General features: G+C 42.5%; 2 protein-coding genes across 3 annotated transcripts; one reads left to right on the top strand and one right to left on the bottom strand.

Moving 5' to 3' along the window:
• The first annotated feature begins 3,353 nt into the window (after positions 1–3,353).
• Positions 3,354–17,514, top strand: LOC149304454 (urokinase plasminogen activator surface receptor-like). Its single transcript, XM_089478768.1, has 7 exons — positions 3,354–3,551; positions 10,025–10,135; positions 10,820–10,966; positions 11,843–12,004; positions 13,795–13,938; positions 14,489–14,635; positions 15,474–17,514. The coding sequence occupies exons 1-7, from the start codon at positions 3,464–3,466 to the stop codon at positions 15,734–15,736; spliced, it is 1,062 nt and encodes a 353-aa protein (XP_089334894.1). The 5' UTR covers positions 3,354–3,463; the 3' UTR covers positions 15,737–17,514.
• Positions 17,515–19,610: 2,096 nt separating this feature from the next.
• Positions 19,611–25,474, bottom strand: LOC149304455 (ly6/PLAUR domain-containing protein 5-like). Of its 2 annotated transcripts, XM_089478974.1 has the most exons (5): positions 25,312–25,474; positions 24,576–24,728; positions 23,363–23,551; positions 21,689–21,823; positions 19,611–20,874 (listed from the first exon to the last, which is right to left on the bottom strand). In XM_089478974.1, exons 1-5 carry the CDS (start codon positions 25,391–25,393, stop codon positions 20,468–20,470), a joined length of 966 nt encoding a protein of 321 aa, XP_089335100.1. In that variant the 5' UTR covers positions 25,394–25,474; the 3' UTR covers positions 19,611–20,467. The 2 variants fall into 2 exon arrangements, with proteins under 2 accessions (XP_089335100.1, XP_089335101.1); XM_089478975.1 differs by lacking the exon at positions 21,689–21,823.
• Positions 25,475–26,286: the final 812 nt, after the last annotated feature.

The raw sequence follows: 26,286 nt of genomic DNA on the forward strand, positions 1-26,286 counted from the left end.
TTCAGGGAATACATTTCTTTCTGCAGGGGTTGAGGTGACCCAAGAAGAAGAGATCGTTGGCAGCTCATAGATCCAGCCCTGATTTAAAGTGTGATCAGCAGCGAGGGGCCTTCTTTGTCTCTGTTCAGTCCACAAGCCACTTCTGGGTGAGATGATTCATATGTTCTTCTTCTTTTGCCAGAAGAAGAGGGCAAACAAGGTGTCTGTGAAGGGAATAAAACACAGCTGGCAGTTTGAGTAAGACCGAAAGACACAGACAGCCAAGAACTGGGATGTGAACAAAACTTAGGATGCTGGATGTCTCCCAATGGATCCGATATAAAACCAGGAGACTTGGGTGGTCTATTTTTCTGTCTGCTGGACTCCCATAGTTTGGAAGTAACTCATTACAAATAAGAAGTAGCTTATAATTCATTCCTTCCTTCCTCTCTTCCTCTTCCTCCTTTTATAATAACTAAAGCAAAATTAAGTTATGATCTCACTCTTTTTGGGGGGAGGAACGGTAAATGTTTCACAATTATTCCTAGCATTGCAGTATGCACAATGGTCATCCCAGCTGTAGTATTCTGGGAGCCCAGAGCAGCAACCTTTCTGAGCTCTGCTATGATGTATGCTCCCTTCACCAACCTGGAGAGAGATTCAATGCTGTTCCAAATTCAAGAATAAGGATGATATATATATTTTTTGACAAAGTAACAAAGGGACACAGCGGCTCAAGCAGTTAAGACACTGACTGTGCTGACTGCAAGATCAGCAGGTTGGCAGTTCGAGGCGGCATGACGGGGAGAGCTCCCATCACTAGTCCCAGCTTCTGCCAACCTAGAAGATTGAAAGCATGCAGATGCAAGTAGATAAATAGGTACCACTTCGGTGGGAACGTAAACAGCGTTTTGTGCTGGCCACATAACTACAGTCTTTGATAATGCTGACTCTTTGGCTTAGTATTGGAGATGAGCCGCCCCCTACAGTCGGGTACGACTTGACAACCTTGTCAAAGTGGAATACCTTTACTTTTACTGTAACAGTTGCCCCAGTCCCTGGGCATGGCCTCTGGAAACCATGCACGCAGGCTCTGAACCCCGTGCTCATGTACCCTTCCAAGGACTCCCATCACTCCTAGACCCCCCCCCCCCCATGACCCTGTGCCTGCTCTGACTGCCATTCTGTGTTGCAGATGGTGCCAGGAGCTGCCAGAAAATAGTCCAAGACAACAGATACTTTGTTTGGAGTTTTGTTTTTTAATTCTGAGGATTTATAGCAACAGATAATGCAACCGGACACATTTGCCCCATTTTCATGAGTCCTGGGGGCGGGGGGGAGAGGGGGGAACCACTCATAATGGAAACAAACAAAAAAAAGAAACCTTTCCATGTTGACCCATCCACTTCAAAGCAAGCATTCATTTCCTTAACTATCAACACAAGTTTAGCACATGCCTTAAGTATTAAATTCATAGCCTGGGGTAACTTCTGTGCACTGAGTCAGATGCATAGCTCTTTATGCATGGCAATTCATATTACAGGCTGTGAATTCTTCGTGTATAGCGCACAAGTAACATTTATGTTTTCAATGTAAAATGTTTCCAAGTTCAATTCCCCTGAATCTTATCACCTGGAGGATTGCTCCCTGTTAAATTGGGCACAATTCAAAGTGCTGGTTATGGCCTATAAAGTCTTCTCTACAGCTTATATCTAGAGTGCTAGATTATGTGAGCATGCCTGAATCTTAAGATTCCTCAGGAGAGACCTTTCTTTTGATCACCTTATTGTCATAGGGCTATCTGATAAGACAGAAGGCCTTCTTGGTGGCTGCTCCCAGGTTATATAATTTACTTCCACTAAGTAGACAGGACCCTGCCCTGTCCCTATCTTTCTCCTTCTCCTTTTCATTTCAGCAGGCATTTGGTGAGTAACTGGCTGTGCAGAAAGGTCTTCTAATGACTGAGGTAGACAGCTATACTTTTATCCTTATTTTAAAATTACAGTCAGTCCTCTATATCCATGGATTTTTTTAACCATGGATTCAACCATCCATGGCTTGAAAATATTCAAAAAATATATAAATTCCAAAAGCAAAAGTTGATTTTGCCATTTTATATAAAGGACACCATTTTATTGTGCCAATAATAATAATAATAATAATAATAATAATAATAATAATTTATAGCCCGCCCAGTGACAAGGAATCTGGGTGGGTTACAGCAATAAAAATACAGAGAATACAATAAATAAAATACAATAAGATAAGATAAGATAAAAGAGAGTGACGTAAGTCACAGAAATTCACAGCTACACCTGATGGAATTGGGCCTGTCTTTTTCACTCCCTCCCAGGCCTGATGATGACAGTTGACACAGAGGGAGGGCTCTTCTTCTTGAGGCATTGTATTTCATGAGACTTGAGCATCCATGGATTTTGGTATCCATGGAGGGTCCTGGAACCAAACCCCAGGGAAAACCAAGGGCCCACTGTATTTTGCATTGTTTAAAGTTATGAGTGGTTTTTTTAAACATGATTGCTTACTTAAAAATATATATCATCAGAGTTTTAGCTGTGTCTTGTTTTACTCTTCAGCCATAACTTATTCTTGGAGTTAGGTAAGATATAGATTATTGATATGGGTGTAAATATACACATACACGTACATTAATACACACACATCTATAAATTTAATTGCACTAGCCTTGATCAAGAGTGGGGAAATTTTGGCTCTTGGACATCAACTCCCAATGGGAATTGTAAACATCTGGAGGACCAAACATTCCTCAGACCAGGGCTATATCGGTGATTCCCAAAATTGGCTCCTGGGTGCTTTTGGAGTTCAGCTCCCCAAAAGTTCCAGCCAAGATGGCTGAAGGATTATGAGAGTTGTCGTCCAAAACATCTGGATGTGCAAAATTGCTCCAACAATGGGATGGATGAACAAAAAGCCTGACCGGACAGAAGGCATGTTCTTATATGTTTCTCCCTGAATTCAGCAGGCTTTTATTTAGTGCTTTATGCTTTGAAATAACATCCATTTGCCATATGCTGTCTTATTCTGGAGTGTGCAAGGGCTCAGTGGTGAGTCCGGAGCATTCTGCATATGCTCAGAAGACATCCTGCTCTTTCTTTTTTGTCTCCAGGACTCAGGGCCACGAACGTATTTCACGGAAGAAGCGTTAAAATATTGTGTACACATCAAGGCAGGCAGAAAGTGTGTTGTCATCACTTTCCCCCTTTCTCTTCCCCCCTTCTTCCTGCAGCAGCCACATCACCGACTGCTTGTCTGCGTCATTCCCTAAAGTGCTGCAAGGCAGGCATGGGGAAGAGGTTCCCTATGAAGTGATATCAGGGGTGGGGCTAGAAAGGAAGCTTTATTTGAAAGGGGAATAAGCACTAGAGGAGTGAAGGCTAGTATTTCCACTTATCTGAAGGAAGAAACCGAGCAGGATCTCTAGACTGACTGTGCATTTTAGATACAAATGCGCACCCAGCCCAGCCCCAGGTCACATCCCAAGGACATGGACTTCTTCTGGACCAGCCTTGCCTTGCTTTTGACGGTGCCTCACAGTAAGTTAAAGAGGAAAAAAAACTTTATAAGTTATTTTCTTATTATAAATTATCTCTATGCGCAAGCTATTTGGGACTCTGCAGTGTCGTGGTGAGCCAGCCTGGTGTAATGGTTTCAGTGCTGCATTATGACTCTGGAGATCAAGGTTCAATTCTCCGCTCAGCGATGGAAACCCACACACTTCCAGCCCCAAGAGACCTTGTAAAAGGTTCGCCTTAGGTTCACCATACGTTGGAAATGACTTGAAGGAACACAACAACAAAGTGAATACAACAGGCATGATTAATACAAGGCTCTCCAACCTGGTGCCTTCCAGATGGGAGTTGTAGTCCAACACATCTCAAGGGCAAAATCTGGGGGAAGGCTGCAGGAGTACTGTGTGTTCTTTTAAAATGGTTAAGGGAAGTGGGTTTAGTGGTTAGATCTCCACTCCATTCTAAGTCCTAAGTTATCTTCCTAGGTTCTGGAGGGTCCTGAGGCTTCATAGACAGTGTGTCAATGTTTGGGGAGATGTTGGGAGGAGGGCTACTAAATCTAACATTTCCTAGGTTTTCTCCCACCAAGTTTAAAAAAGAAATGCCAGTCTAGTAAAGAAGAAAATGACATGCTGGCAGTAGGCAGATCACGTCCAGCCAAGTGATGTTCCATTCCTAATTCTTGGTGGAAACAGTAATTCATAAAGCAGTGATAGGTAGCTTGTAGGCCTTCAGACGTTGATGGATGGCAGCTCCCATCCTCCATAAATGGCAAGGGTGGGGATGATGGGAGTTGTGGTGCAGCCACACAGCTGGAGGGGCAAAAGTCTCCCATTCCTGCCATAACTTTTTAAAAATGAAAAATGGCTTAGAGAGTGTTTAGTTAAGTAGTATAGAAATGTAAAGTGCTATTGCTATTGCTATTTTTGATCACAGTTGGGGAATCTCGAGAACTAGAATGAACTGATGATGGCTTATATCTGAGATCAGTTAACCTAGATCAAATCCTGCTTAACAACACTTTTAGAAAGATCAATATGATTAATTAAATAATCATTCTCTCCCTTTCTCATGTTTTTAGAGATAATCTGAAGTTTGCAATTCATGTTAGTGAATGTCATATATTGTACCAGAGCTTGGAAGTAAAGAGTGATAAATAACGTTTACCAGTAATTAGTTATTTTTTGGCTAGAAGGTGGTAACAAGGGGGTTCAACAGACCTCCCCAAAACATGCTGTGAATAGCTAGGTTTGCCTTTGTTGTGGTTTGTTGTGGTTGTGTACCTTCAAGTCAATTTATGGTGACCCCAAGACAAATGCATCATGTGGCTTACTGAGGCTGAGCGTGTGGGACTTAGCCAAGGCAACCCTAAGGCAAACGTATCATGGGGTTTTCTTGGCAAGTTTATTTCACAGGGGGTTTGCCCTTGCCATCCTCTGAAGCTGAGAGAGTGCGATTTGCTCAGGGTCACCCAGTGGGTGTCCATGTCCAAGGAGGATTCGAGCCCAAGCTTCCAGAGTCATAGTCCAATGCTCAAATCATTATGCCGCCATAAGTCAGAAATAACTTGAAGGCAAACAATAAGCAAGAAAACTTGCATGCAGGAATGCAACATTACTCCTTGGATTCATTAAACCAGAATAACAGGCATCTTGCCTTGGGATTTATGACCACTAGTTAATGCAAGTTGCAAACCCCACTTTATTTTTAAAAATTGCTTGGTAAAGTTTATTTCGGGGACACCAACCCCCAGAGTACCTCCGTGAGCCATTAGCTTAGCCATGCTGGTTGGGAAATTCTGGAGATCGTAGTCCCCAAAAGAAATGTTGCCAATATTTTGTCTTAAAGCTTTCAATGAAACAAAAGGAAAAATAGCTTTCAAAGTAGCTGCATTAGTCTCTTGCAGGATAAAAAGGAAGAAGGGAGCAGGGAGAGAGAATGTGGCAGCACTTTTAAGACTAACTGGTTTTTATGTTTAGATAAGCTTTTGTGGATATGAACCCACTTCTGTGGATGCAGAACCATGCAAAAATATTTTTAAAAGCTAGTCTAAAAGGTTCTGCTACAGTCCTTTCCCCCTCTCCCTCCCTTCCTCCTTATTATAAGAAATACAGGCCTCCTACTAGTAGCCAGTTGACCTGTCTATAGCTATACATTTGTGGGAGGTGGTATTTGTGGTGGGCTCTCTCTGATGAACATCAGATGGCTATCCATCATGAGAATGTAACTTCAGACCATGCCAGCAATGGTGGGAAGGGCCAGTCCATGCAGTTCCATGCTTTCCTTCACTGAAGCCATGGAAGAATGGACAAGTGAACGTACCCACTCCACCCCTTTTGATGGATTTACTCATAATTCCTTTACTGTTACACTACTGAGCAGCCACTCTTTCCTTGTCTCTGCTTAGTTGTAGCCAGCTGAACAGGCAGTGAGTAAGTACAGGATGTGAATCTTTCACAGATCTTCCACACGTGAAAACAAAGGAGAAAGTAGCTGGGGATCAATCTGAGTCAGACCTTTACCATTCTTGTTAGCATTACATTCATGGGGTATATATAGAAACAATGCGCCAGCTAAAATACTGGTTTCTTTTCTCATTTTAGCTAGCTAGCAATTTTTAAAGTTGCTGTTAGGACTAAAACATCACAAGACAATGTAGAAACATTCAAGAGTAAGAAAAGATGCAAAGATCCCCCGTTCGGCTAAGGTTTTGGGGAGCTGTAGTCCAAAAGGGACCCTTTCCAAGCTCTATGTAAAACCCACATTACAAGCATACCAAAAAGCTTCTCTGAAATATCCATAAACACACACACATTATTATCTTAGTTAAAGCAGGGTATCAATGAGAAGGATCTTGAAAGCATCTCTGTACAAATGGGTCAATAGGGAGGAAGCTCCATAGAATTGGGACCACCACTTAGATGTCCACATTTATGAAATATAACGCATTCACCCAAACCTTTAGGAATATTGCATTATGGAAGCATCCAAAATGCATCAAGATTTTTATATTAATGAAGCAGTTATGCCTTATACCCCAAAAAATTCATCTAGAGGGTTTGGAGATCCAGTAGGACAGTGTTTTGGCATCCCAGAGTGCTGCAGTGAGTTGGAAAGAGGAGGTAAATCATGGTTCTGCTGGCATCAGATACTGAACTACATAACTGGATCATGGCCAAAGAAGGAGGACAGAGATTGCACAGTTAATATAAAACAACGAATGCATCAAAGTCAATCATTAATAAGTTAAAATCTGATGCCATTACATTAATGGAAGAAACTATTAACTATTAAGCTTCCATTAAACTGCCATTTGAAATTTAAGTTAAACACTTACACTAAAATCCTTACTTGAACTAAGTTGAGAAATCCCATCCATGATGATAGGGAGGAAGCCAGGAGCCTTTGGTTCTGAGATGAGAATACTGTCTAGTGCTAAAAGCAGAAATAAGGATATAGGGATCAATACTTTTGGATTCTGTGGTCCTACCCTGGCCCACCACCACAATATGTTATTCTTGGGCAAACGCCAAGGCTCAGTAAGGACCTGCCAACACAGAATGTACATTTCCACATTGCCTACCCTGCGGCTTCACTCATGCACACCGGGGAGCTGAGGTTGAGATCTATGATTTAAAATGTCCCTCAATGTGTCGTCTCAGGAGACAGTGGAAAATTTAAAACGGTTGCTTGTAACCCCAGCAGTTACTGCCTGGTAAGGCTTTCAGCTATGGGGCTACTCAAACCCGAAGCTGGACATTTGAGAACCCACTACTGAAGGCCGGTTTGGGTGATGTGACTTTTCCCTTGGTGCTTGCCCCTTGTTATGAGATGAAGGCCTTGGCTCAAAATGGGACCAGTATCTGAGCACATGAGAGATTCAGGAAACTTGGCTCCTTTGCTTATTATCAAGGTTACATGAATCATTCACATTAAGTACACTGCAGAAGAGATACTCTGCCAGACAGAAGCCCTTGACATCATTCTCATTATTTGGAGCTTGATTTTACCATTTTATATAAGGGACGCCAATTTCACTACCCCATTGTATATAACGGGACTTGAGCATCCATGAATTTTGGTAGGGATCCTGGCATCAAACCTTAGTGGATACCAAGGGCCCATTGTATTCACTTGTTACATTAATGTTGTATTGGCCATAGCTTTTCCATTGCTTCTCTCCCACCTTATTCTGGAGAGAGGAAACCCTCTTAGGACCATAAGAGAATGGCCTAAAGCTTGAAAAAACCCACCCAGCTGTGTCTGCATACATGACCAGCCTAGTGGCATAAGTGCTATGGGTTTCACCAAACTGGAATTATGAATAGGATTCAGGCCATGGCTTTTTATATGAGAATATCGCCATGGAAATTTTGTAGGAAAAGGTCCCAGAATGTGAAAAATCAGAAGAAAAGTGAAAAAGTGGGGAGAAAACGTTGGGAAAATTTCATTCATGTGAGTACAAAACAAGCAAAAATTTTACAATGTGCAATACAAAATCCCTACAGTGACATCAATATCCATGAAGGTATCTGGTTCTCCATGTCATCATTACCCTCTTGAGATGGAGGCGGCTGCCACACTGCAGAATGAATGCAGTTTGACACCACATTAATTGCCATAGGTCAGTGTTATGGAATGATAGGATTTGTAGTTTTCTGAGATATTTAGCCTTCTCTGCCTGAGAGCTCTGGTGCCACAACAAACTGCAAATCCCAGCATTCCATTGGATGAACCTATGACCGTTAAACTGGTGTCAAATTGGATTATTTCTGTAGTGTGGCAGTAGCTGGAGTTATGAAACAATAACCCTTCTAAGCCCATGATACGGTTCTGTGTAAGTCCTTGTGTCTGTCACACAGAATGCACATTTCCACATTGCCCGTAAAAGAAGAAGAGGAAATACATCAGGGGCAACAACAACAACAAAAAAGGATATGGAGTTACATAAAACTGGCATGCCCTACATTTAGAAATCATTGCTGTCATTGAAATTGGTGTGTGTGTGTGTGTGTGTGTGTGTGTGTGTAACTGAAATAGATCTAGGGGCCAATTCTTTGCTTCTGGGTTCCTACAGAGGCCACTAAAAGTGACAAAAATGAACAAACATGCTCACCCCATGAAATGGCCAGAAGTTCCTTTCTCTTATTAAAGTGGTAGATAGGGTCTGAAACCATTTAAAAAGGTAAAATGCTGCTCCTAGGGCTTTTAGAAGAGTCAGCTCACTTTTTTGGGGGGGGGGGGGGGTGGTGTAGAAAAAGAATAGTTTAGGAAGGAATAGAGGGCCACAAAAACAGTCTTGAGGAACACTTTACCCACAATGAATTGAATGGAGACACATAAAGTGTAGCCAGGAGGTCAGGAGACTATAGGGTTGCCAGATCAAGGACTGGATCTTCTTTTCCAGTTCACAGGGTGCAGGTGAGGAATCTCAGGGTGAGAGCACTGTCTTGAATTGAGGATGTCTTTGTTGAACTGGGAGGGTATTTCAAAATTAAACAGCATAATTTGGCACACAAAGGTTGATGCTTAGCGAATCATGCCTAATGGCATCACCAGGAGCCGCCTCTTGTAGCATCATCTTTGTAACAGCAGCAAGACCCTGTGCTTTCTCTGACACCACAAGAGATCATCCCTAGGTTTCAGGTTTTGGCCCTAAAATCTCGGGGCCTGGCGTAGTCCTGACCTGGGAGCCCTAGAAGACTATGCCCAGGGATTTTTTCCACCATATAATTAATGCTGCTGTGATTTTCACTTTAACTGCCATGGCAACATCCTATGAAATCTTATGAAATCTTGGGCTTTGCAATTTAGAAAGGGGTATTTAGAAGTCTCATAAACCACAAAAGACACAAAAACATAGATTAGGGAGCCCTGGTGGCACAGTGGTTAAATTCCAGTACTACAGCCATTCACAGATACAAGCTTATGAGTTCGATCCAAGAGACTCCAAGGTCCACTCATTCTTGCATCTTTCCATAGGCTGCTATTTCTATTGCTATTCCTAGATAAAGAATGCAATAATAATATACATGAAGATAATGTAAGTAGTCAATATAGATAACATATGAGTAGGAATATATGCTTGTTGTGTGCCTTCGAGTTATTTATGATGTATGGCAACCCTAAGGTGAACCTATCATGGGATTTTCTGGGGCTGAGAGTGTGTAACTTGCCCAAAGTCCCCTGGTGCAGTTCCATGGCTGAGCGGGGAATTCAACCCTGATCTCCAGAGTTATAGTCCAGCACTCAATCCATTACACCACACTGGCTCTAGGAATCTATGCAGAGCTAAATAGACTATCACAACTTACCGCCAATAGACAAACATGCATGAAACACTGCCCAAAGTGATACTGCAAAGGTAAGGGGGGAAACTGTTGAACAAACTCAGTAAAAATCAAGATGGGTTTTAAAGTTTATTCTGTGCAAAAGGGGTAATCTGCTTTGACTAACCCTGCTTGCTAATAAATTCTCTTTCCAATCTCTTCTTACAGTTGCTGGCTTCCAGTGCTATTCTTGTGATGGAGACAGAGATTGCTTGGAAACAGAGGTCTGTGAAGAGCATCAGGAACAGTGCAGCACTACTGTCATGACTGTAATATCGCGTGAGTTGGGAAAGAGGTCTTGGTAGTCTAATAGGGTTTTTTCTGATGGTTTAGGCAGAATGGAAGACACTTGGTAGTTCCTTCTACATCTGAGGGCTTACAGAAGTTTGGCAAAAGTGTGGTGGGAGGACTTTCCCCTATTCTTGTAATAATAAAACTCAGGTTTGCACAATAAAATTAGCATGGAGGAGATGGAGGAAGGACAGACAAAGGGACATATTGCTCCACACTGTCCAATTACTTGTTTTATTACCCGTCTATGGCACTTTTTCCAAAGGAACTGGAGATCACAGCTTAGAAAATCTAATTTTGACACTACAAGTCCTCTGGAATTAAATGGTGTAATATGGAGGGAGTTTAAAATGAGGCCATTGCCACATTCAATTAGAATTATGACTTAAGAAGAAGAAGAATTGGGACTGTCCCTGCCAAATCAGGACAGTTGGAGGGTATGTTTGCAAGTGGTTATGAATTTTATTTTGGGAAAAGGACCTTTGCCATACTAAATGCATATATATTGTTATGTGTGATGATAGCCTACTTATATCCTAAGGAATGGGAGCTAATTTTATTATGTCATATCTGCATGTGAGTGTTAGTGTGAGTTGTGGTGTTGCTGTAACTGTGCGTCCAAGAATGTTGCATCTTCCTTTGTTTTCATTCCTTCCTTCCCTCTGCCTGCAGGACCTAAGATCTCCACTTACTTCCTGAAGGGCTGTGACATCAGTGGGAAACCAAACAATTCCATCTCACATTTCTCTGGCAACCAAGTTGTATTTCTGGCAGAGGAGTACTGCGACACTGAGCTCTGCAACAAGATATCACCAAATGGTTAGTCCATAGCAATGCCAAGGGGTTTTTGCCAAACTATACATTGAGCTTAGATTTAATACTGGGAACTCCTGATATATATAACTTTATTTTCAAAATGGAAGCCATTGCACTGTTAGGTAGATCATAGGAGGGGCATTGGCCCTTTGCTCCCAGGCCTATTAATGCCAAAGCCTGAAAAAGTTACTTTATGGACTACAGTTTCCAGAATTACCCAGACAGAAGGACAACTTTGGGAGTATAGTCCCAAAAAGTAATTGTTTGAAGCCCTGCCCTCACAAAAAGCTTCATGAACCTCCATGATGGAGATTCCATAACACTCTGAGGCATCATCTTCTTCTGTTGAACAGCTCTTACCATCAGGAAGTCCTTCCTAATGTTGAGGTGGAATCTCTTTTCCTGTAGTTTGTATCCATTGCCTTGTGTTCTAGTCCCTGGAGCTGCACAAAACAAGCTTGCTCCATCCTCAATATGACATCTCTTCTGATATGTAAACTTGGCTGTCATGTCACTTCTTAGCCTTCTCTTTCTCAGGCTAAACATACCCAGCTCCCTAAGCTGCTCCTCATAGGGCATGATAATTGATAAAGATTGATTGATTGATTGATTGATTGATTCTTCCAAGGCATCATGCATCATTTCACAACCAAGGTTGGCATTCTGTTGGTTAGCCACAACTAGAGCAGACCTATTCAGTCAATTAAATCCCATTAATTGAATTGGTATATGCTAGCCAAGACTAACAACAGGATTTCTCTTCTGGACCATTGTTTGTATTCATAGGCATACACATGTATTTAAAAGCCCAGGTCTTAATTCAGGCATTTTTAAGCCATTCAAATCCCTTCCCACCCCTTGGTTTTCCTCCCTTTGCAGTAGTGGATGTCCTTGTGGCTCGGGGTCATCATAGACGTACCAAGGATTGCTATTCCTGTACCACGGCAGATAAGACCTGTTACAACACCAGCCTAATGTTAATGAGCTGTGCCCGGCTTGAGGAAGACTGTGTGGAAATCACATCCTTTACTACATCCACAGGTGAACTTGTGTAATGCTGTCCAACTGTCTGCCTTTCTTCCTATGTTACAGCTGCCACTGTTAGGGCCTTTGAGGGAGAGAAGAGCAGCCAAGCATGCCTTGAGCTGCTGTAACACTGCAGAATTAGTGCAGTTTGACACTGCTTTCACTGTCATGGCTCCATCCTACAGAATCCTGGGGTTTTACAGTGTGGAGCTCTCTGACAGAAGGCTCAGTATCTTGTTGTTGCTGCTGTGTCCCTTCAAGTCATTTCCAACTTATGGTGACCCTAAGGCAAACCTATCATGTTTTCTTTGGCGGGGGGGGGGGGGGGTTGGCAAGATTTGTTTAGGGGAGGTTTGCCATTGTTTTCCTCTGAGGCCGAGAGAGTCTGACTTGCCCAGTGTCACCTACCATGTTTCATGGTCAAATGGGGAATTGAACCCTGGTCTTCAGAGTTGTAGTCCAACGTTCAAACCACTATGCCAGAATTCCAGATAGTACTGAACTATGGCAGTTAAAGTAGTATTAAACTGCATTAATTCTCCAATGCAAAATATAGTCTTGGTCACAACAGCTGGTGCATGCCAACTACCACTGCTGTGGCTTTTCAGAGAGAGAACAGCAGTCAGGCACAGGACCATTCAGCTCGGTCCCATTCCTGGTGATCATTGTCTGCTGGGAAAGCCCCTGACCCTGGGTAGTTTCTCATTTGCGTTTGCTGAGTGCTGGTTTTGTTATTTTGCAGGACTGGTAGCCAAACTTTGTTTACTTCAAGGGTTTCCTCTTTCCTGTTGAAGTTGTCCAAGTGTTTGTGGATTTCAATGGCTTCCCTGTACATTCTGACCTGATGGTTGTTGGTCCAGAATTTCAGTGTTCTCAAAACCCTTCAAGTAAACAAAGTCTGGCTACAGTCCTGCAAAACAGCAAAATCAGCACTCAGCAAATGCAAATGGGAAACCACCCAGGGTCAGGGGCTTTCCCAGCAGACAATGATCACCAGTTAGCAGACACTTATCCTCTTTTGTATATCCTTGCATCCTGAGGCCTTGCCATCAACAACATAAGCATACTTAGATCAACATGGGAATCACTCCTCCTTATCCAGGGTCACACAATATTTATATACCCACTCTCTTCCATGCTAGCATTCTCTGAAGATGCCAGGCACAGATGCTGGCGAAATGTCAGGAATAAACTCTTCCAGAACATGGCCACATAGCCCCCCAAACCCACAAAAAGGTCTGGCATTTATAGTTTGGAGAGGTACTTAGAATTAGGAATGGAAATAAATTTTTTTTAAATAATCAAAAATGGTTGGAAAACGTATTTCACAATTGTTGGGAAACTCTGATGGGGCAAGTCCTGGACTGAACAGAATCTTTGCAGTTCAGGTATTTGTGTATATGTTATATTTGTGCAGCAAACAGCATTTTCTCAGCAGAAAGCCACCCTTTCTCACAGGAAAAGTCCACCTGTGAATTTTGTATTTAGTGGGCCCCCGACTACAGTTAATTTTCTGTGCAAATATAGCATTTCTGCACAGGGAACCTGGGGATTTGTAGTTTGCTGTGGCACAAGAATTTTATAGCATTGTGCCATATTAGTTAAAGCGGTGTTAAACTGCATTAATTTTGCAGTGTAGATGCAGCCAGAGTGAGATGTACCTTTCAAGGAAGGCCATTCTAAAAATCCTGCTCCAAGATATAAACAGTTGAGTATAATGTTCCTGAACAGCATTGAGTTTAGCATTGGCACCCTCTAGAGCCCAAAGGATATACTCACAGTCCCTGTTTTCTCCCCATTGGTAGAGTTACCTGAAGATGAACAGCACATCAAGGGTTGTGGTCAACTCTCTCACTGCCAAGCCTCGCAGCCTCTGGGATTCCAGAACCAGAATAGTTTCCACCTTATAAAATGCTGCAACTCCAGCCGGTGCAACAGTGACTTGCAAGGTAAGGCAATCGGGTGGTTGTTTGGAGTTTAAGGGGCTGTGAGAGTGTAACTTGCCATAGGTCACCCAGTGGGCTTCTGTGGCTGAGGAGGTTATTTGAATCCTGGCTTCCTGAAGTCTTAGTCCAGCACTCAGATTACACCGCTGTTAAATCAATGTACCCATATATAAATCAATACGCAAAGGGATTTTATAGCACTTTTGAGACTAAGGCTGCATCCGCACTGCAGAAATAATCCAAGTTGACACTACTTAAACTGTTATGGGTCAATGCTATTATAAGAATGATATTTTGTTGGGGCCCCAGAGCACCAGAGTTGTTGGTGCCCCAACAAACTACTGTTCCCAGAATTCCATAGCGCTGAGCCATGGAAGATAAAGTAGTGTCAAACTGGATTATTTCTACAGTGCAGATGCAACCCATGGCTGTTAAAGTGGTATCACAGTGCTCAAACTGTCTAGTTCAGATATGTTTTCAAAGCTTTTAAAGCAAGGGAAAGCAGAAGTTTCAACCATCCCAGACTGAGAGTGTTCAATCCTTCCACTTGCAGACTACAAGAATACCCCGCTACCCCTGAATGGCGTTACATGCTTCAGTTGCGAGGGGAACGCCACCCATGGTTGCTCTCCAGAAGCTGTCACCAAGATACAGTGCCAGGGTCCCATGACCCAGTGCTTAGAAGCTTCAGGAATTCATGGTGAGTATGTCTATGAATGATTATGAAAGGTGGACAATGAAGAAAGCTGAACAGGAGGAAGAATCAACTCATCTGAAATGTGGTTCTGGGGAAGAGTTCTGGGGATACCAAAGACTGCCAAAAACACAGATCAGTGGATTTGAGAGCATATCAACCCTAGAAGCCAAAATGACATTATACTTTGGATACATCAGGAAATGAGGGGAAGATTGAATCATAGGTGGATAGACTCAAAGAAACCATGGCCCAGTTTTGCTAGTCCTGAGCAGGGCTATGGATGATTGGGTGTCTTGGAGGACTCCCATTTATAGGGTTACCATAAAGTTGCCTTGAGAGCAATTGACAACAACAATAATCACCCTTTAAATTGACCCAAGTCCCCTCATCCTAAAATCAGTTCCCATGGATGGGTTTCACTCTGTAGAATGAGGTCAAAGGATGTGAGCATGGCAGCATGGTAAATAAAGTTGTACAAATTTTTACAAGCCTACTAAGAAGCCGATGGCCTACATTTAACATGTTGACTTTGGTGAAAGAAAAGCTCCTGCTTTGAAGCCAGGATGAAATGCAAGCTGATAAAAAAAAGTAACTGGATAATTAAAATTAATTAATCAAAATGATAACAGCAATACATTAATTAAATTAATTAACCCCTCGTTTAACTGCTTGTATTTATCACTTTTCCGACCCCAGGGTTCCCAGATTGAGGTACAATGCAATATATATTAAAACGTAATTTTAAAACAGATCAAAAATCATTTGGAGAACCAGTGAACCAAAGGTGAGACAGTATAGTATCTGACCTACTACTCCTATCTCTGCTCTTTTCCTTCTTCAGGTACCTCAGGAGAAAACTCTGTTGTCAAGGGTTGTGCATCCCCTTCCTGGTGCAACAGTCCCTACACTTCTGTCTACAAGAACCTGGGTGCCATTCACAGCCGCTGCTGCACCGGTAGCTTCTGCAACAATTGGATTGTGGATGGGACGCTGAAACCATCTCCAAGGAGTCAAGCTGCGCCCACAGCCCAAGCCCAACAGATTTTGCTCTCCACAGCTCTACTGCTCTCTGTTGCTTTTCTTCTCTCCTCAGGGAGCTCTTGACCTCGAGTGCTAAGATCCGGACTCAGTCTGGACCAGGACTAAGCTGGACTCAGAGCTGGAACTTCTCTCCATAATCCTCTATCTTAACACACAGCTGTGAAAGACTGCAGGCTGTAACAAAGGAGATCCTCTGAGTATATACAGAGCACATTTCTCGCACCACTGAGGATGTGCAGCCACTCTGAAAACGTTGGGGAGAAGAGCACAGCTTGGAAGTAACATGCTGTCCATGACTAGTTACTACTCCAAGTCACAGGAGTAGGACAAAATTACATTTCTAAAGTAACATGGCAAGTATGAGTGAAGATACTTTAGTGGTGTAATGAGTCATGATTCCTTATATTGTTCAAAACTTAGGCCCAGTACAGACGTGCGGGAAGCACCGTACTCGATTCAAAATTAGAGTTTGGGAGCATGCAGAACCGCATGCTCCCAAACCCTAGCACACAGCGGTGGTGCCATCATGGCAGCCTTACATCCACACAGGGGCCGCCATGGTGACACAGCATCCAGACGTCACAGGCAGGAATTGGCATCATGGTGGCACCCTTTCTTGCTTGCTGCACTGCAAGAAGCCATTCTAGGCAGCTTCTTTTTGGCAGAGCGGTGGAACTGCAGCGTGTGGCTGCTGCAGCACCAACTCAGGGCAAAGACGGGCGATGCAGAGCTGTCTGTCTGTCAAGCCCCTTACTTTTCAAGGCAGGAAAACCCATATTCACCCCACAACTGCTCCTCTCCGTGCACATGATATTTCTGAGTATTCACATGCAATGCAGGGCTTTTCTTTGAAACTCAAGAGATAACGGAACCATCTCTTACTTTGCATTTGGCTGGAAACTTTGGAGCGGCATTGCAGACATGGCCATGTGGCTGGAAATACTCTGTGCTATAGCTCATGTTATTGTCACATAGTCATAATCATTTTCCAGATTTCTCTGATCTCACCATAGTGAATGTGGCATTATTGGAGTCACCATAGTCCAGGAAACTGTGCCAAGGCTACAAAGTAAATGTGGATTTTCCAGCTGGTGTAGACAAGCCCATACAGCTCCTTTAAAGCTGAAGCTAAAAGCAGGAGCAGATTTGTTTTCCCACTCATACATGAGCCACCAGCTACCAAGCTGGAAAATTATAATTAAAGGCTACAAGATTAAGGCGGAGATGCTGGACACCTCCCTGATGCCATTAGTTTTAACTCTGCTGAAGAGATATGCAAAAACACAAGCACCTTATCATATTATTTATTATTTTCTATTGCTATGAAGGACTCCTTTGCAGAAACAACTCCCTACCAAGAAAGATTGGACCAAACGGTCTTTCTGAAATCTGGGTAATGCCTAAATACCCTAAAGGCACCAGATCCTGTCTGATTTTGGAAGCTGAGGAGGTTCAGCCTCGGTTAGTACTTGGATGGGAAACCGCCAACAAATACCAGGTGCTGTAGGCTATGTTTCCAAAGAAGCAACTAGCAAAACCACCTCTGTGTATTTCATGCCTAAGAAAACCCTGTGAAATTCATGGGGTCAGGTCATGACAGGTAACTTGAAGGCATGCAGTGCATTGAGGAATGGCTCTTTCACTCTATGCGTCTCTCAAGAAGATGAAAAGAATCTTTCTGAGTTAAACAAGAAGATTCTGCCAAGAAACTCAGGGATGCCTTCACCATCCACTTAAGTTCTGCTGTCCAGAGGTTTGATGGCATGTTATCGTTTTATATATGAACCCTATTTATGTTAATAAACTATTTTTATAATACTGAAAATAAACTCTTTCAAGTCTGCCGTGTCCTATATGTTCCTAAATGTCATTGACACCACACTGGAAAATTGCAGGCCCATCTTCACCACCACCCAAGACATTTCTACATGTTTCTGTAATACACTAAAATATTTTACAATTGTCAAAAGAACCGCCAGGAAACTAGTGTCTGGAAAAACCAGGGTTTTTGCATTGGCCTCGCTTTACCATGACAGAGATCAATCAAAGTAGGATCGGAACCGGTTTCAAATGGGAATGACAGTCATATAACCCGATCTGCAATTATGGTGGCTGTCACAGCAAAATGGTGAGTCCTGCGAGGGCTTTGGTTACTGTAGAGGAAAATAATAACAACATCTGCAATAACAACAACCAAAAGCCTCAGTCCTCACAGATGTAGACAGATGTACATTGCACTTGCACATGTGTATAATACAAACAGCCTATGAGGAAAATAATACCCCCCTCTCAAGCAATAGCTAAGCCTATTACTTCACACTTTAAAAAATAGCATCTTTTCCTTGCCCTGTTGTCACCTTCTGGGCCCAGCTATGACTCAGTCTATCCCTGGTCTTGCTCACAGGCTTCCTTAGGACACGGCAAAACTTGTGTAACTTCCCAGATTTCTTGAGTGAGTCCAGGACGGAGAGAAATGGGGTGAACAGAAGCACAGAAGGGATTTTCTGCTCTTTGTTTTTCAAATGACGTAGCAGAAGACATTGTTCTTTTCTTGTATGACAGGCTGCATGCATTCAAAATTGCGCACGGGATTGTATAGACCAGTTGCACAAAAGATGGTGAGCACTTCTGCACTTAAAAACAAAAAGGGTTTTCAGGAATTAGTATTTCAGACAAGGGCAGTGGTCTCTGGGAGTGTCTACATCAATGAGGTGGTAAATCCGATTCAAGGCTGAGTCCAAACTTTAAAGCAGTTATTCAAAATGCTGGACCCCATCCCCAAGATTAGATTCAGTGCCTTAAATGGCTTTATTAATGTTTGGGTTGACATTAGCCCAATTCAGTAGTGGCACCTCCTTGAAAAGACAAGGAAAAGCATTATCGATGTAACATCTCCCTTTGCAGTAGGAGAAATATCAAACGTAACATAATTCTCTGGGCTGGAAAGTGGTTTCAGTGCTCTGATGGAGAGACTTCACTTTGTTCTGGGGGATGCTATTCATGCGGCTGTTAAAGAAGTCAGTAAAACAAAACCTAAATCACATCTAAACTAGATGTCAAAGTGGATACCTGTTTGATAGATTTAGGGCACATTCCATCGATGATCTGAAATAAGATGATAGGTGAAGACTGACAGCACACAATATACCCTTATTGGGAGTCATAAAGAGCTGGAGGAGTCCAACCAAATTTGAAGAGAGCTAACAAGTACCAAGCTAGTTGCTCATCCCACCTTCATGTTTCCCAGCCCTGATTTAGAATTTCAAATGTCATTTGCACCAATACTTTAAGCATCATGAGTTGATCCTATGAAATCCTGGAGTTTGTAGTTTAGGCATGCAGAGAATTGTAAGTAGCTCCTCCAGCTCATCCTAGGATTCTGTAGGATGGAGCCATGGCAGTTGCAGTGATATGAAGGAGCTTGGCACAAAGAGCCTGGTGAAGGAAAGACTGAGAGGTGACATGGTTGCACTCTTTAGATACCTCTAGAGCTGTCACAAAAAGAAGAGTACAAGCTTCTTCTCTGTTGCTCCAGATGGTAGGATCAGGTCTAATAGCATCAGGAGGGTAGATTTCAAATGAACATTAGAAGCAATTTCTTGATGTGAAGAGTGACTTAGCCATGGAACCAATTACCTTGAGAAGTGGTGTCTGCTAGGGATACTCTAACTGAACTTCCTGGCTTAAGCCAAGGGTTGGACCAGTGATGTCTAAACTCTGGCCCTCGAGGTGTTTTGGACTTCAGCTCCCAGCATCCCAGACCATTGGCCAAGGTGGCTCAGGCTTCTGGGAACTGAAGTCCAAAACGACTGGAGGGCCAGAGTTTGGACATCACTGGGTTGGACTCATTGGCCTGTGTGGCCCCTTGCAACTCTATGAACCTGTGATTCTGTGAAACTGATAGAGTTGTGTAGCATACATGCACTCTCTGTTTAGGTCTGCAACATTTTATTTTATTTTTCACACATTTCCTTTACAAGTTGGTGATATGCTCCGAACCATTTGGTGAAATACTGCAAAGCACTTTTTGTTGGCATAGGCTTTTATCCTGTTTTGAAATACGTGTTACAGGAATGAAAGAGCAAAACTAGAAATATATAATAAGAAAACAAAAATAGGATTGCGCAAGACTAAATGAAAGCTGCTAAGATACAGAAGTCTTCACTGGTCCTTGCCCTTCCCAAATTCAGGGTTGTGACTTGTGAGCTGTTGTTTGTTATTCCTGTTCCCATTACAACAGATAGGACTGTGAGGCAAATGTGAAGCCCTGTTAAGTTGTAAGGGTTGAGGAGAGGACAAGAAATACCATCAGACCTCTCTAGAAATAATAATAGTAATAATAATGATGATGAAGATGATGATGGAAGAATGCACTGGAGGAACAACATCCCCCTCTGTTGAACAAGAATTCTCTGGGCTCAAAACTGGTTTAAATGTTCTTATGGTTATGTTTCATTTTTTTCTGCAGGCATCTGTTCCAGGGTCTTACAAAGACATCTGTGAAACAAAACGTAAATCACATCCAAACTAGGTATCAAAGTGAGATACCTGTTTTATTCATTCATGGGTTCTTTGGCATGCGCTTCCATGGATGACCGTGTATCATTCACAAGCAATGTTAAGAATTGGTTGGTGGGTCTGGGTAGATGGGAGAGAACCAAAGAGGCCTGGAAATGGATCCAACTCCAGATCTATTCCCAGGTCTATACCTGCCCTTTCCTTCTCTCCTACAATCCACCTCTTCCAAAACTTGAACACAGAACCTGGGAGTCTAGTTGCAGGAATCTCCATTTCTCACCCCAACAGCCCAAGGAGTGTTATTCCAAGAGCTATCAGCAGAGGACTCAGTGGAAGGATGACTCCTCTGTCAGAAATTGGACCCTGTGCCCTGGGATGAAGCGTTGGAAATGCTGTACCCATGATACTGTCACCACCATCACTGTCATCATACTCAGATTCCGAGAGGGAATCATCTCCAGTATCATCATTGGTGTCATTGACAGAAACATCAACATATGAGTCATTGGCAGCTTCCCGTGTGTTGTTATTGTGGACTGGATCAGCATCTTCTTTCTTGTTACAAAAGTTGCCATGGCAGCAGGTACCTTGGATGCTGAATTCTATCGGGCCAAAAACCTGCCTCTGGGGAATAGTGCAGGTGCTATGGCAGCTTCTGATGTACATCAATGAGGTGAGGTGTCCTATGAGATAGAGGAGGAAAAGAAGGGAATGATGTTGTTAGACAAGAAGGCATGCCCAAAGTATCCTAGAATGCAATGCAGATTTAGAAGGACAGATGGAAACAGGTCTAACTCATCAAGAGGAAAATTGTGAAGAAAAGGCAACACATGTACCCAGCAGAGAATCTAAGAAATTGCTTTCCAAAATAACTAGTTACAATTATACTCCCAGGCTCAACAGAAGTAGTGGTTTGATTTCATAGTTTATACTTTTTAAAAAAATGAGAGGTAGGGGAACATTTGGCCAATGTGGTGGACTGGAACGCCCACCATTTTAGCCAGTAAGACAATGGTGAAGAATGGAACGAGTTACAGTCCAACAACATAGGGAAAATCACATGATTTGTGCCCCTGCTTAAAAGTGACTCTTTACTTTTCAGATTTCTCAGAAAATAATCAAAATAATTAGATTTACATTCCTAGAACAAACAATATGAATATAGCAAAAGGAGGTAAAGCATAAGCCAGTGTTTGAATAATGTCATACAGTGGACCTTCGATTTATGTGGGGGATCCGTTCTTGACCCCCCCCCCCACACACACACACATAAATACTGTGGGTCCTCAGGTCCCATTGTTTTCAATGGTGGTACGTTCCTGTGTGCTGCACCGTGTGTCAAGTCTGCATATAGCAAGCCCGTGTATGGCGTGGCCATGTATTAACCCCTCCTCATCATGTGAGTCCACCTCATGCCTATAAAAATAATTCTAAAAGTTACAATTACACTAGGAAAGGAGTGGTGTAAGCACTCTGTGGTTTGACACATCTACCCACCAGTTGAGATGTTGCCAATGCCTTGGTAACATTGATCAGAGTCCTGGTGGCATGTCACTCTCTCCAGTGTGGTTTCATGCTCATGGAAGATGAGGCCAGAATAGCACTGACTAGGGTTGCTTGGTTTAGATTTTTCTATAAAACAATAAAAGGCATTGTGTGTCAATCTCTGTGTATATTTTCTATCTTTCTGCCCTAGCTCCAAGACCATGAAATCTAGACACATGACACATGGCATGGATCCTATGGGCCCCCTGCTTACATGCATTTGAATGCTGCTGTGTTCTTAAACTAGATTCATTAACACTGCAGTCGGCCACGCCACATTCCTGTGTGTTAAGGGCACCACCTCCGCCATGAAAGTGAAAAAACCATGACTATAACTATATATAAATAAAACAGGAGAAAGCATGTCTTTAGGAATCTCAAGACCCTCCAGCATGAGGAATTTTACCAAAATTGGCTTCAGAATTGCACTGGAGGACCTAGAGATTGCAAGAGAGAGCATCACATCCACAAAAGGGAAACCAGAGAAATTGAGAGGCAACTATTGTCTATTAACATCTCTCTGTAACCTGTAGTACCATCTTTAGCAGCTAGGTGTCAATCCTTCCCTATCCAAGAGAGACAAAGCTCCAAGCAGAGAGATTCATTTCCGCTAAAAGCTTTTAGGCAGCTTCACATAGTGCTTTCATCTGCAGGGCTTTGAAACTCTCCAAAGAATTCAAAGAGAGAAAGGGGGGGATTTTGCTTCCATTTGTTAGACAGTGAATGTGGGGAAAGGCTAAATGAGCACAGATGTGGAGAGGTTGGCCCCATAGCTGCTTCGGGTCACTTTGGAGGTATGCTGTTTCAATGATGTATGCGTACTAAGAGTCCGGAAGCCGTGCCAAAGCCACGATCCAGTCCTAAGGACTAGAGTGCGGATTTGGCGCAGCTTCCCGACTCTTAGGAGGCATGCATCATTGAAACAGCATACCTCCAAAGTGACCTGAAGCAGCTTTATTTTGGCCTGTCTGTATGGGGATAGGAAGAGCAAAGGGAAACTGGAACAGCATCAGGGCAGGATTGAGGAATTAAAGTGCTTCAGAAGCACCTGCTGCATTTTTGCTTATCACAGCTATTAGTGATATGGAAACCATTGCTTAGAAAAAGAAATGGAATAATAAGCAAACTTCCCTATATTTATTTATTCAATGTATATCCCACCTTTCTCCTGCCAAGGGATCCCAGGCAGTATATAAAATTTAATATAACAGTTTAATTTTTTTAAAATGTACTATGCACAAGATTTTAAAAAATCAGTTCAGTTAAAAACACATAGCTAAAAACAGTTTTGAACCACAAATACAAAAATGCATTGCATTTCAAATGCACAAAGAAAGAGAAAAGGGTGCAATTTTAAACACTATTCCACCATATGATTAAAATAAATCAAATGTCTGACTAAACAAAAAGGTCAAAAGAGAGGAGAGAAGATGCTAACTGGACTTCCACAGTCCATGCGCAGCCATTGAAAAGGATCACTCTGCCTGTGAAGGTGATGGAATTGAGAGAAAGCTCTCTCCTTAAGGTCTTAGAACTGGGGTTGGCTCATGGGGGGAGATACAGTCTTTAAGATAGTCTAGATCTTGTATAAGTGAAACATATATTCTCACTTTTCTCTCTTTTTACCTGGAGCCCATTTGGTCATGTCAGGTGCTGCTTCAGTAGCTGTTCCCGCATTGCAAAGGTCTTTGGAACAGCAGGTCACATCGTACTGGATGGCAAAGTTCCCATCATCAGAAGTGGTTGACTTATTTCCATCATGAGGGTCCTTGGTGGTGGTGCAACCTCTGTACCTCACAACCACAATGTGGCTGACTGAAAATGTACAAACAAGAGGTCACTTAGGTAGCAGGGTGCTTCCAAGGCCTCACTTTGGCAAAATTGTCTCAAGCTGGAAACCTGACTTAATTAACTGATTTTATAATATCAATGAACTGTATCCATAAAGAGACTCCAAACAATGACAAAGCACATAAGGTTAAATTACAGTGGCCAATATCCAACTGTTAGTCCCAGCTAGAGTCAAGAGGATTTTATTCAGCGTGTTAACTCACTATTCAGCAATTGATTCAAGTTGGGATTAACTAATAGGATGGAGGTTGTGATACCTGCCATACCTAAGAGTTAAAAACATGGGCCTGGGACAGAACAGACCCACTGAATCAATGGGAGTTTGTCAACTTTTATTACAATCGAATCCCCTGGGTTTTGAATGGATCACAAATGTCCCCTGGCATTCTGCTTGGGACTTGCATCTTCATAAATGGCTTTACATGTGCACAAAAGTAAACAGGGTAGTTTCACAATGTTCATGTTCTCCTAGGGGCTGCCATGGCATTACAGCATAGAGGCACCCATTGCACAATGGCAACGACTGATGTACCATCGCCCAATGCACTGCAGACACTGATAGACATTGGGACATTCCCTTACATGCTGGACACCATCTAGGAAATGCTGGAGCATAACAGGAGCTCCTCATGTGCATCAGAAGTACCTGATGTGTGTTGCAGCACTTTTGCCAGTGCTCAGATGTGCCTCTTCACAATTCACTAACAGGATATTGTTGCATTTCTGCAATGCAATGTAGCTACAGAATTGAAACGTTACAAAACATGGATTGTGATATAGGAACTCAGCCATCTTCTTTGAGTTCATCTAATTCTAACAGGGAATATGAACTGATGAAAGTAATATGCAAGTCTTCTTGGTGCTTTCAATTCACGCTACTCTCTACTTTATGGATAACTGACTTAAATATGAAAAAGAACTAGCAGATTTATTGGGTCCAAAATCTAAACAACCCTTTTCAGTGAAATAATATTTGAATTCAGCTTACCTATGCTGAGTTTCAACTGTGCATCTATGCAAGCATGGTCAGCAGGAGAACAGGTGACATTTTCACCAGGGGAGTCTATTTCGGTCAGGAGGTTGCCCTGAGAGTTAAACTGATGAAAGTAAACGGACTGATAGCATACCAAGGCTGAAGTTCCTGAAAAACACACACATAAAAACACCAAAATAATATTCTGGATGTATAATTGGACCCCCATATCCTTGGGTCTGGTAAACCTAATTTCACTTACCAGCATCTGAGATGAGGGAGTCTCTCTAGGCATTTGGAGACTCTTCAACATGACTCTAGAGTCAACTTTCATGAGATACAGTGCTTGCCATTATCAGTGATCTTTGATCACTGTGATAACTGGAAATGTATCCCCCACAGATATGGGGGTCATACATCAGAAGGTACTTAGGAATTCATCGCACCCCACATAAACCTGACTTACCTCTCCTGGGTTAGATTCGATTACTTAATGCAGTCGGGTATTATCGCATGCAAAATGCCACCCATGCCTCCGCCCAACTTCATTCCACCTAAAACCCGGCTACAAGCCACACTCAGATGGCCGATTTGCAAAATTGGGAGCTTCTTGACTTTAGTCTCCATTGGGTTTTTCTTTCCTTCTCAGCTTCACCTTAACTTCCCCTCCCTTGTTTCAATTTTGGGTCCACTTAAGTTGGCTGTCAACCACTTGAGTTTGCTATTAAAGAAGAAGGTTGATGATCCTTACCTGGAGTAAAAAAGATCACCACCAGGAATCCTGCCATGGCCTTCCATCTCATTGAGGGACTGTCCATAGTCTCAATCCACATGCCTCTGGAAGCTAGGAAATCAGTCTTCTAAAGAGCAGCAGAGAAAATGAAGGAGAAACCCATGCAAAGTGTGGTCTCAGACCCTTGGGCAACTGGATTAAGTTTAATATATTGCACCCACACATGCAAGCAAAGATTGTGCAAAGGCCAACTTCCTGCAACAGGAAAACAAGAGAGATGGCACAATAATGTGGGCATGGTGAAGAAAACAGATAGTGACCTCCATATCAATGGTGTGCAAATGGGCTCTAGATTTTTATCTGAACTTTCCATGAGCTATTCAAGAAGACACTATTTTGAAAAGAGGCTTCATCAATCTCAATAGCTCCCTTAAAGCTTGATCTAAAACTCAGAGTACAATCTCTCTTGTAGTATGAAGTGTGCAACTGGGAAATATAGGTCTCATGCCTTTATTGAGATGTCATTTCCAACTATCATTAGTTGAACTACAGTTGTTGGTTTATCATGTTCTTGTTGATTTAATGGGTCAATTATATTTGGGTGTGACAACTGAATGTATGCCTGTGTGTCTTAAAACATGAGGTCACTTACAACCCAGAGATCCAGTGTTTTAATGTTGTTGGGTTGAGGGACAAGTGGTGCCTTTAGCTGTGTTTAGCTGTCCTTCTGAAGAAGCACAATCGTGCTGCACAAGAAGGTACAGGATACCACTTTGTACAACATCCTGAAGAGTACTTGCATTGAAAAGAGTGGTGGTAGTGTCAGTGTAAGCCACCTATATTTGCAGTTTCAAGCAAGATATAGGGATGCCAGGTGAAATGAGAGACACAATCCCTTTTAAGGACTGTGCAGAAGAGGGGATTTTCAATGCAAGTACTCTGAAGGATGTTGTTTGGGACTTGAAGGCCCATATATGCAAGTCAGCATGAGAC

Source organism: Sceloporus occidentalis, unplaced genomic scaffold (assembly GCF_023333645.1).
Source record: "Sceloporus occidentalis isolate IW3139 unplaced genomic scaffold, rSceOcc1.0.p SCAF_13, whole genome shotgun sequence".
NCBI lineage: Eukaryota > Metazoa > Chordata > Lepidosauria > Squamata > Phrynosomatidae > Sceloporus > Sceloporus occidentalis.

Excerpts from the sequence above, each read along its gene's own strand:
- LOC149304454 (XM_089478768.1), top strand. The coding sequence starts at position 3,464 with ATGCGCACCCAGCCCAGCCCCAGGTCACATCCCAAGGACATGGACTTC. Across the intron at positions 10,967-11,842 it reads CAACAAGATATCACCAAATG|TAGTGGATGTCCTTGTGGCT; the intron begins GTTAGTCCATAG and ends CTCCCTTTGCAG. Across the intron at positions 14,636-15,473 it reads AGAAGCTTCAGGAATTCATG|GTACCTCAGGAGAAAACTCT; the intron begins GTGAGTATGTCT and ends TTCCTTCTTCAG.
- LOC149304455 (XM_089478974.1), bottom strand. The coding sequence starts at position 25,393 with ATGTGGATTGAGACTATGGACAGTCCCTCAATGAGATGGAAGGCCATG. Across the intron at positions 21,824-23,362 it reads CATGACCAAATGGGCTCCAG|AAAAATCTAAACCAAGCAAC; the intron begins GTAAAAAGAGAG and ends ATTGTTTTATAG. Across the intron at positions 20,875-21,688 it reads CATTGGCAACATCTCAACTG|GACACCTCACCTCATTGATG; the intron begins GTGGGTAGATGT and ends TCTATCTCATAG.